The sequence below is a fragment of the Histomonas meleagridis genome (assembly GCF_020186115.1).
Source record: "Histomonas meleagridis strain 2922-C6/04-10x chromosome Unknown contig_64, whole genome shotgun sequence".
NCBI lineage: Eukaryota > Parabasalia > Tritrichomonadida > Dientamoebidae > Histomonas > Histomonas meleagridis.
The window spans coordinates 1-12,358 of NW_027150906.1; the positions used below are offsets into that span (position 1 = coordinate 1).

The 12,358-nt window shown below is 28.1% G+C and overlaps 2 protein-coding genes across 2 annotated transcripts; one reads left to right on the forward strand and one right to left on the reverse strand.

Annotated features, from left to right (window-relative positions):
- Positions 1–8,904: 8,904 nt before the first annotated feature.
- GO595_008269 (Beige/BEACH domain containing protein) lies at positions 8,905–10,266 on the forward strand (the record flags this gene model as incomplete). Its single annotated transcript, XM_067921825.1, has 1 exon — positions 8,905–10,266. One exon carries the CDS (start codon positions 8,905–8,907, stop codon positions 10,264–10,266), a length of 1,362 nt encoding a protein of 453 aa, XP_067771509.1.
- Positions 10,267–10,806: 540 nt separating this feature from the next.
- On the reverse strand, positions 10,807–12,117 carry GO595_008270 (AGC family protein kinase; the record flags this gene model as incomplete). The annotated part of the gene is made up of 1 exon (XM_067921826.1): positions 10,807–12,117. One exon carries the CDS (start codon positions 12,115–12,117, stop codon positions 10,807–10,809), a length of 1,311 nt encoding a protein of 436 aa, XP_067771510.1.
- Positions 12,118–12,358: the final 241 nt, after the last annotated feature.

Sequence of the window (12,358 nt, forward strand, 5' to 3'; positions counted from 1 at the left end):
CGGAGCGAGCACACTCGGGGGATTGAAGGGGTCTGAGATTTCCGGAGGGGTCCGAAGGGCACCGCCGGGGGCGGGGCCCCTAGGGTTTTCGTGATCATTCCCGACCGCATTATATACCTACCAACTAAGAACCTAATTTAACTAAATTCAATGTGAAATGATTTAACGTTCTCCGTTATTAAAACGAATATATATGACATGTGAGTTGAAATACACTACATATGATTGTTTTATTATCTTTTGATATTTTATTCATTTTTTATGAAAAGGGATCACAAATTTTAAGTATAAAATCAAACATATAAGAGTATTTATGTGCAAACTTTTTAGAAAAGGAAATTACGTGCAAATCATTTTTAGAAATGAATTTTTAGATTTGAGAGCTTAATAATTCAACTATTTTTTTGTAACCATTTTGAGTTGCCCGCATAAGTGCTGTATTAAATAATTTAAATAATTTCCAAATATTATTTTGAAATCCTAAATTATTAAAACAAATCTTAAATAAAACAAATAAATATCTTTAGCATTGATATCAATTCCTTCTTGTTCAAGAAGTAATTTAAATATTTCAATATAACCATTTTGTGATGCAATCATAAGTGCTGTTTCAAATATAATGAATAATTTCCAAATATATTCTTAGAATAAGAAATTTATTTAATAAATTGTGTATAAAATAAAACAACATTTTTTGCGCTCAAGTCAATGTCTTTCTGATTAAGAAGTAACTTTAAAATTTCATATTCATTCTTGTAAGATGATTAGCAAATAAAAATATATCTATTAATATATATGTTTTTTATGATTTTTTTCCCTAAATTATATATGAATATTTTATTAGGATTATAAAATAAAACTAAATTACTTAATTATCTTAAATAATTAAAAATGTTTTACATATATCATAATGAATAAAAAGTATTTTTATATAAGTTTTTTTAGTAAGAAATTTATTAGAAATCCAAATTAATAAGAAATTGTGCTTAGATGATATTAGTGGTTGTGTCTTACACCTCGAGATAAATTTCGTGAAATTGATTTTGAAAAAAAATGGCGGCGGTTTTGTCGGGGTGCCCCTATCTGTTCCTTTAGGTTTTGCCAAAAGATCTTCTTCAGCTTTTAGGCAAATGCTAAGATTCTTCTTCCTGAAGCCATTGATGTGAAATTGCTTTTTCTGCGGTTATCCTTGTATTGGGATTTGGATCCATCATTTCAACAATCAAATTTTTTGCTTCTATAGATATGTTATCCCACAATTCATATTCCATAAGATGCCAAATATCATCTCTTGTTCTGCAGCTAAGAATCTGCTCTTTCATCTGTTCTTCATCATATGGATTAAAAGGAATTCTTTGAGATAAGATATAATAAGTTGTAACACCAAGAGCCCACATATCAGAAGCAAAGCTATACTGGTTGCTGGTCATTACTTCTGGTGACCAAAAAAATGGGCAACCTAGAATCTGTGTAAATTTTATATGTGGGCTAACCCGAGCTGCAACAGAAAATCCTGTAAGCGAAACCTTAGGGATTGGACTATTAGAATCTGAAATAAGTATAGTTGAAGGTGAAATGTTTCGATGTATTATATTGTTTGAATGTAGATAGCGAATTGCTGATAAAAGCTGTAACACCAAATTACGGGCTACACGTTCTGATATTCCGTCATATTTGTATACATATTTTAAGAGATCTGTGTCATGTAATGGCATAACGATGCCAAAATAACGATTATCAATTGTTTCCACAGTATCAATTATCGGAACAATATATGGGTGATCGAACATTTTGAGAGCACTGACTTCATTTTCTGCAAGAAATAGATATTTGCTTTTTTGAATTAATTTTATAAAAACATTCTTATGATTTTCTATATCTTCCCCACGGACCCCTAATGAGTAGTCAGTTAAAGATATTCTTTCATGTATAATGTATTTTTCCTGTTTGAGTTGAAGATTATTTGCTCTGGTCGCATGTGAAGACATTACTGACAAAATATATAACAAAATACTATTCAAACATATGGGAAATAACGTATTTTTCAAAATATTTTTGGATGGCGGGCAAAATTAGCGCCATAGTTTTCACTTGCCAAGTCATACTTTGTGTTAAACAACTTTTTAAATGCACTTTGGAAATTTTTATGTGTTGACATTTCATAAAAAACAGGAAATATCATTCTTTTTATCCAATAAACATTACATAATTGCGAAAATCTACATGTACATTTGTAATTGTGTTGCTTATATCAATTGAAAGTTTAAACATAATTATGATTTTGAAAACAATATTAATCAAAACTCAAATTTATTGGATAACCACTAATTATGTGATGACTTAGATGATAGATATCAGATCATTATTAATATATATATCGTTCACTTTCCGCAATAACTTAATGCATATGACTTTATTTATACTCAATTCATCCTACACAAATCATAAGTTGATTTGTTACATCGTTACATCGTTTTCATCATAATAATGATAGCATTATATTGGAACCTTTATTTTTTTCATCCGTAAAAACTCCCCATTTATCAAAAAGTGGGAAATATATTGAAAAAGTTAAATTTTGATTCAAAAAAATCACTGAAACAACTACACATCTTTTTGTAAATTTACAGTTATACACAAATTAATATCAAAAAGTGGCCGGTGTAACTGACCTATGACAAAAAAATCAACAAAACAATGAATATGATCAATTTCAAGAATCTGATTAAACCAAAAATTAAAGATGAAATACATAAACTTTGGGTCAATTATTTTTCGGCTAGTGAGTCAAAAAACTCGAAGTCCTTAAAAAATAGCCCATTATATGATGATATTCAACAATTCAACCTAATTTCAATGAAAGAATCACAAATAACATCCAAAATCAAAAGTTCGTCAACGCAAAAAGATACAGAAAATGAGTTATGGAACATATTACCTGATATTCTTCAATTCGATACTACAATTTCCAAAAGTTATTTTACTTTTTCACGTAAATTATATGATATGAAAGACTCACAAGATTTTCAGAAAATTCTTAACGATATATCACCACAATTAATCAAATTATCCATTGTCTTTTTTTATCAATTCATTAAAAATTTTGACGTTATTCTCACCAACAACTGTCCTTCCAATTTTCCTTCTTCCTATATTCTTGATTTTTCATATTCACATAAATTATTATTAATGACCAAAACCAAAACCTTTAATGATTATATCACACTCTTAAACAATTTCATTGGTTTTCTTGAAGCCAATCTTGAGTTTGTTCTTGTCAAAAGTGATAATTTTACAGCTGTTCAATTTTGTCGATTAATTTTCATTTCAATTCCTGAGCTATTTTCACAGCGCCCTATTGAAGAAGAACTTTTCCCGCTGATTACATATGTGTCATTATATGTATATCAATCCACCAGATTTTCTAAATTTGATCAAGATGTCAAATATCATTACGAATCCATTCTAAAATATATATTAGAGTCCGATGTAACTTTATACGTTGGTAAAGAATTATATACCCATATAATTGCCACTATTTCCAGCATCTTTCTTATGTATCTTAAGAATACTTCATCAATCGATATACCATTTTTAACATTTTTGATATTAATTATTGATAAATTTGCTCCGATATCGATCATTGAAACCAAAATCCAATTTTTAAAGACAAGTTTAAAAATGGTTTCATGGTCAATCATTCAAATCACTAAAGTTATCTTTGATTCGTTATCATTATTTACTACAGAACCCGAAATAATACCACCAAAGATATTCCAATTTTCGAAAAAGAATGAATTAAATCGTGAAAACATATTTATAAGTGAAACTTTATTTGATATAAATGAAATTAAAAACCCAAAACAAATAAATCCAAATGATTTAAAAGTTTGTCAAATCCAAAGTATATTAACAGGGCCACAAGTTGTTAAACAATATTTTAGTCATTTCATTATGTTAATGTTAAAAGATAAAGAATTATATCAAACGATATTAACTAAAGCTATTGAATATTTATCATCGAAAAATATTTCGGACAAATTTTTTGCGATTTTATTGTTTCGTACAGGAGATCCAACATTTACATCACAATTCATTGCGCAAAATCAAATATGGAAAATAATATTAAGTGAAATAACATTTTATAAATTAAATATTTTAGATAATGAAATCCATAAAATGATAAACTCATTAATTATAAGTTGTTATACTTCTGATCATTTAGATCAAAGTGAATTAATGAAAACGTTATCATTTTCTTTAATTAAATATAATCAAGAAGCAGTGAATTTAGCATATAAATTATTATTAATTAATTCCGCTAAATTTGTTGATTCTTTAAGCTCAAGTAATATGGTTGATTTCTTATTTAATTTAGACTTAAAAACAAAATGTTTAATGTTAACTGATAATACTGACTTAGAATTAATGGGATTAAGAACTACAATATTAATATTAATTAAAACTATTTCAACAATACAAAATGGTATTAAAAATTTGTTTTTGACCGAAACAAGAAGTGTTTATATGATATCTTTATTATATGAATTACCTTTACAAGATATTATAATGGAAATTATCTCTCAAGGTTTACATGACCTTAATTCTTCTGCTAAAATTATTAAAGCATTTAATTATATGAATTCGAACTTTTCTACTTCGAAAAGTTTAGTTAATGATCAAAGAAGTCAAAACTTAATTAAAACATTTTCCGAAAAAATCTTAGAATTAGTATATATTAAATTATCATTATCACAAAAAGTTGTCTTAAAATATTCCATTTTATGTATTAAAGCTGAACCTTTATTTAAAATCGCTTTATTATCAGAGAATTTTGATTTTTCATTTTATATATTTAAGTTCTTGATCCAAATATGTTTAAATTATAAGAATTTTGTTATTAAACTAAATAAACCTCAATTAAGGTTTCATAAGACTTGGCGCAAGATATTAAAACGAACAAAAATTAATGAAGAAATCATTAATCAATTAAATTTATTAACATTTTTAAATGATAAAACTATAATTCAAAATCCAATTGGTTTACATTTATTAGTATCATTAACTAAATCAACTCCATTTCATAATGATATATTAGATAACTTAATAAAATTATGTCAAAATAGTCAAATAAATCGAACAATTTGTTCATCAGCAAATTTAATTATTACATTATTAAAATTCATGAAACGAAATGATAAGAAAACAGAAACATATTTAAAATTACTTACTTTAATAGGATCGACATCATTTAATCCTAATGAATTAAATATCTTTTTACAAATGTTAGAGAACAAAAACACAAAACATTTAATAAAATTCATTGAAGTCTTTTCAACGATCTTAAATAATACAAAACAAAATGAACCACATTCATATTTCCATTTCACTAATAATACACGATTTACTATTAATGACTTTGAAATTAATTCGATAATAACAATATCATTTATTATTCGTTTTGAAAAAGAAGCGTTAGAGAATACACATCAATTATTTTATATTGGTGGTGAAGACTTTAATTTAAGTAGTATTATTAAAGATACATATTATGAGATTACATTTAATAAACAACAATTTAAAAATGAACAGAAATTCCAACCTTTCCAATGGTATACATTAGATTATCAATTAACTAAAGATAAAATTATTATATATTTAAATAAAACTTGTATTGGTACATTTATATTACCACAAAAACCAAAGAAGTTTAAACAAAAGAAAGTTACTTTCATCATACAAAATATACCTTGTGATATATCACAAATATCATTTATTGAAAATCAAACACAATTCGCTTTATATTCAGCAATAGCTATTAAAGATGAAATTTGTTTAAATTTAATGCAATCAAATAATAATATTAACTTTGGTAAAGCTTTGTTTGATGGTGCATGTATAACATTTTCACCAAATATATTAAATAGTTTAGCAGTATGTGGAGGTGTTAATATATTATTACCATTATTTAATACATATAAATCAAATGAAATTAATGAAATTTATATAAATTCATTAATAAATGTGATTTCTAATATAGCAAAATTGGATGAAAGTATGTTCTTTGATCAAAACTTCTTTAAAATGTTATCATCATTAATACCAAATAATATATCAATTGAATTTTTGGATTATTTATATAATACATTTCATATAATTAAAAACGTGGAAATTAAAATCGAAATCTTAAAAAACATTTGGTGTAATTGGGCATTATTAAAACAATTTCCTAAAATGATTTATAAAATTATCTTCTCGAAATATTTATTAACTATTGTCTCATTTAATGTCGAATTATTTTCTAAATGTTTTTCCTTTAAATCATTAATAATGGAATTTAGTCAAGAAAATGATGACGATGAAATCATAGAGGATTATTGGGATATATTATATCAAGTTAAAGAAAATCGTTTTGATGAAGAAGATTCATTATCATTATTAAATAGTATCTTAACTAATCAAAACATAAAATTCTTATCTCGAGCATTAGGATTAATATATAATTTCTTAAATAATAATTCGGAATTATTTAAGAAAGTTTGCTTAGAAAATAAAGCATATTTATATATCATTCGAATGTTTGCTATACCTAATGAAGAGATTCATATTTATTCATTAAATATATTACATATTTTAGAGACAATTGATAAAACATTAAATTATTCCAAAGAAATTATATATATTTCAAGTATATATAATACTAATTTTACTACGTTAAAAACTATTGATTTATTGTTTGGTATAACATTTGATGAAATTGATGTTAATAATGCAATGAATTATCAATTAAGAGCACAAATTAAATCAAGTCGTATTATAAAGAATTCGAGATTTATACCATTAATTTGTTTCTTATTAAATAAAATACCAAAGAATTCAATACAACAATATTTGGATTATTTAAAGTTCTCAATATTACAAAATGAATCATCACAAATTAAAATGATCGAATGTTTTTTATGGTATTTTTGGATATTATACTTAAATAACTTTGATAATTTATTGGATAATTGGATAAGTTGTATTGCAAGTATTTATTGTTCAACATTACATAAAGAGAAAATTAAGTTCACAAGTATTATATTTGGGTTTTATATGTTCTCTTCAATATTTGGTTATCAATTTACTCTTTTATTACGTAAGTTAATTACTACGTTGTTATTAATGAATACTTCTTTGCCTGTTCTAACTGAAGCGTTTCGATTTATTTTGTTTTTCTATGAAAATGATCAAAACATCGAAAAACCAAATTTACAAAACGACGACTTTTTAGAACTATTAAATCATTTATTAAAGTCTGACATGAAAATTCCATTAATTGAATTTGTAATGAAGACAAATAGTGACAAAGAAATCATTAAAATATTATTAAATCATTTCCTTGAAGAACATAATGAATTATGTTCTAAATCATTTGTATTAGCTAATGATCAATTACCTGTTGCTTATATATTATCAATGTTAATATGTTTCATGTATAAAATTAATCCGAATTTATCCGAACAATTTATCGAATCTTATTTAAATATACCACATTTAAGGAAATATAAGAATTGTTTGACTTTGTTGTTGTTAACTTGCGTGGAAAGTAAATCAAAACCTTTGATCCAAAAATATATGGCCACTGATGAAGTGGAAATGACAGATTTATTTGAAATATTTGAGAAGCAATCAAAGGATTACAGTACAATCCTTCAAAATTCAATGGAGGAAGATCAAGGCTCAATTTCTGAGGTGTTCACAAATTACTTCCAAACAAAAACAATATTTTCTGAATGTCTGTCAGAATTTAAAGAGGAAAGTGACCACCAAAATAAATCGATCGAAAAGTTGTTCAGAAAAAATAACCGTATGTTCAAAAGGAAGGATTGGGAACTAAGGAAAAATGGTGGTTACTTATGCTATGACTCATCTGCTTTACATTGGAAGATAGATAAGTCACTAGATAAGTTCGGAAGAAGATTATTTATGAGAATTAATAAGAACTTTAACGATCATAAAGATGCAAGTAGAACTAATCCTCAACTTCAAAATAATAATGACGAAAATGGTAAAAATCAAAATATGTTGACTATGAAAAGAGACTTAACTTCAATTCAAGAGAATTTGACAATATTAGGAAACGATAAAGATTTCATATTGAAATCAATTAGTTGCGAATTATTAACAATGAAGTATATGTATGGAGGATCGATTTTCTTTTTCGGTGATTCGTTCATATTCGAGTCCGAAACTTTAATGAACAATAAAAAGGAATCGATAATTTATCATGGAAAACTTGTCGAAATATCCATTAAATCAATCATATTAATACTAAAGAGAAGACATTTACATACTGACAATGCGATCGAAATCTTTTTAAACAACCATAGAAGTTATTTCTTTATCATGGATATCAATGACCGAAAATCTCTCCTAAAGTTAATTTCACGAAATCATCCGGAGATTAAAATACAGTTAAAATCCGCGCAAAAGTTATTCGATGAAATGAATATTCAAAAAGATTGGAAATCAGGAAAAATTTCAAATTACGAATATTTGTATTGGGTAAACATGTTTAGTGGAAGGTCATTCAATGACTTGTCGCAATACCCAGTATTCCCTTGGATATTATCAGATTACAGCTCATTGCACATATCGTTGCGAGATTCAAATGTTTACAGAGATTTGAGTAAGCCGATAGGGGCTTTGAATCAAAACAGAATTAATGACTTGTTGGAAAGATATGAAGAAGTGAAAGATGAGCCTACTTCTTCTTTGTATAGACAGCATTACTCAAACTCAGCTATTGTTATACATTATATGATTAGATGTGAACCATTTACTTCACTCCATATTGTATTACAAGGAAATAAATTCGACGCTGCAACAAGATTGTTCAAGTCTATACCTTTGGCTTATAATATGTGCGTGTCAGAATTGAATGATTTTAGAGAATTGATTCCTGAATTCTTTTCAACACCTGAGTTCCTAATTAACTCTCAAAAGTATGACTTAGGTGAAGGTGTTGATGACGTTGAACTTGCTAAATGGGCGAAAACGCCTGCTGAATTTATTGCAATTAATAGATTGGCATTGGAATCAGCTCATGTGTCAAAAAATATTAACCAATGGATCGATTTGATCTTCGGTGTCAAACAACAAAGTCTTGAAGCTTTAAATCTGTTTCATCCATATTCAGATTCTACATTTTTCGATAAGTTAAAAGAACCTGAACAAATAGAATTGGCTCAACAATATGCTTTGAGCTTTGGCGTTAACCCACAAAAGCTTTTTGCAAGTCCACACCCGCAAAGGACTTTCATACCGTTTATGCCAGACTTCAGCAGTGAAAAATCGATAACGTTCTCCATTTTAGAACAAAGTGTCAGAGCATTGAAAATATGGTGCAGCGATCAAAATGATTTGAATTATGCGGTTCAATCCGGTCAAATTTACTCAACCAATTTTGACAAAACCGGCTTCAAAGTTATCTCAAAATTCACTTTTTCAATACAGATACCGCCGAAATTGAGTAGTATCGGAATTTTTAATAAGTTTACAAGCGTCAGACCTGAAGACAAATTATTCTTTTTCGCAAGCCCTTGGAGTGATACATTCGATGTAGTGAACTACGCTGAATCAAAAGGGAAAACACAAACATTCAGAGGACATTCAGCAAGTATTTTATCGATTTGTGGAGGATCAAAATATGTGATTAGTGCAGCTCAAGATTTTTCTTTATGCGTTTGGGATATCCAAACGAGAAGAATCACAGGTTCAGTACATGCACATTTCGAACGTATCGAATGTCTTGCATATTCTGAAGAATTAGATCTGATTGTATCTGTTGACGTTTCATTGAAGTTTGCTTATTCATCAGCAATCAATCACGCCTTCAATAGGAGTATCAAAGTGCGATCTCTTCCTAGTTATGCCGTGATATCTGATCTTGGATTTGTAATTTTAATATCCGAAAGGAAAATAGCTGATAATGTTAAGACAAAACTTAGCGTATTCGACCTTAGCCAACGAAATCTGAGATCAAAGGAAGTGGATAGCAGTGTAACAACATATTGCAAATGTACATTTCCAGACAGATCCGAATATTTGTGCCTCGCTATGAAGTCTAAGGACATAATCTTGCTCCGCGTGTACGATTTGAAGACTGTAGCAAAGGGCTGGCTCCCAAATGTTGCAAGATCAATAACTTTTTCATCAGAAAGAAGAACTATATATGCGTTGTTGGAAAATAATGAACTTGTGGCATCACAGCCATTTCAGTGATTTGCGTTGTGAAAATTTTAACCATAAATATATTAATCATAAATTTTTTTTTTTAATTTTAACAATCCAAAATGAATTATTTGATGTGATCACTGGAATCCAGAAACACAATAACTGTTAGCGAATTGGATTTGCAGAAACCATTTTCATCATTGTATCCTCAAGGCATGAAATACCCATAGGTATGTAATGTCATATATCAAATCAATAAAAATTATTTATTCATCAAAAATATCCCAAAATTCCAATACATATTTATCCCAACTTAATCTATTAACCCAACGCCAACGCAATAAACAGCAAAATGTGTCAGAAAGTTCATTTCGAACTCGTTTTCCATCTGCTGCACTTTTTGATTTTCTATGGAACGATATAATTTTTATGACAAAAATAATCGTTTAACAACTGAATTTCCCTATCGGTTGTACTAATTCCTTATTTTTAATAAATGCAAGAATAAATTAATTTATAAAGAATCACTTCAGATGAATTTGTATTTCATTTAAGTCAGATAACTAAATTAATATTTTATTACATAATTTAAATTACTTCCATTGTTTCCATTTTCCTTTCGTACGCCACAAGCTGTATAGTAAGTTGGAAAACGTACAAGTCTGAACGCGTCATTTCCAACACTTTCACCATTTTCCCCTCGTTTTCCACGTCTCGACTTGCATCGTAAACGTCTCTCATTTTGTCCACCCCGAGTAAACCTTCCAAAAAAACTCTGACAGCCTCAACTTTGAACGATAGCGGGTCATTTCGCTTCACATTTCCGAGTCTGAGCTTTCTGCCCATGAAATAAAACTCACCCAAAATTAATGATTCCACTTCTTCTGGTACATCAATTAGGTTATCATTTGATATAACCATTCGTAAATTTTCAGCCATTCGTTTCATATCATCATAAATATTCGCAAGTTCTCCTTCAAATTCTTCTTCTTCGTTCTCAATTATTAAGTGTACATCTGAAACAGCTCCATATGGAGTTCGACCAGGTTTAATTCCATGGAATATTTCATGACCTAACTCAATATCAGCAAGTGTTTTGCCTAACAACGCAATGGCCTTGTTTCGTATCAATGGGATTTTAAAGATTTCATTGATCGTAGGACGCGATCGTGGATCTTTTGATAATAAAAGTCGAACTACAGATTTAAGGTCTTCACTATAATGTATTGGCATTGGAGCTGGCTGCTTAAGTATTATTTGTTTCATTAAATCTGTAATATTTGCACCTGTAAACGCTTTACGTAATGTGATCATTTCATATAAAATACAGCCTAATGACCATATGTCGGATTTGGAATTATAGCGTTTCCCTATGCATATTTCAGGCGAACAATATGTTGGCGTACCAATTGTAGTTTTTGCCATATCTTCAGTATGATCTAATGTAGTTGATATACCAAAATCACCAAGTTTGATGATGTTTCCACGCGAAAGAAACACGTTTTGTGGTTTCAAATCTCGATGTAAAATTTTACGATCATGAATATACTTAAGAGCAAGACAAATTTGTACAAAGTAATCAAGGATTTGCTCTTCGCCAATAAATACCCCTTTACGATTCCTAAGATAAGTACTAAGATCTCCACCATCTGCATAATCCATTAATATTAAAATCTTGTCTTTACGATGAACACAATTTCGATATCGAATAATATTAGTGTGCTTAAGTGTTTTTAAGATAGCGGCTTCTTTAAGTGAAGCTTTCTTGGCTGATGGTGATAATCCAGTTAGATCTAATTCTTTAACAACGCGATATTCATGTGTTGTTATTGATCTAACAAGAATTGCACGTCCAAATCCTCCTTTCCCTATTTCTTTTATTGCTTTATACTTTTCCATTTGATAATGAAATGCATCAAATTTGAATATGTTTAACCGTAAAATTTGACGTTAAATCATCAGAACTTTCAATCGAACGATGGCATTTTTTCACTTGAAAACGATTATTTAATTTTAACCATTGAATGGTATTCGTTCATCTCAGATTCTGCAATATATGTTTTCAATATGCTGATTTTGCTTGGGCTTCGAATTAACTTAATTATATCTTAAAGGATGTCTACATAAGATTGTTTAAAGT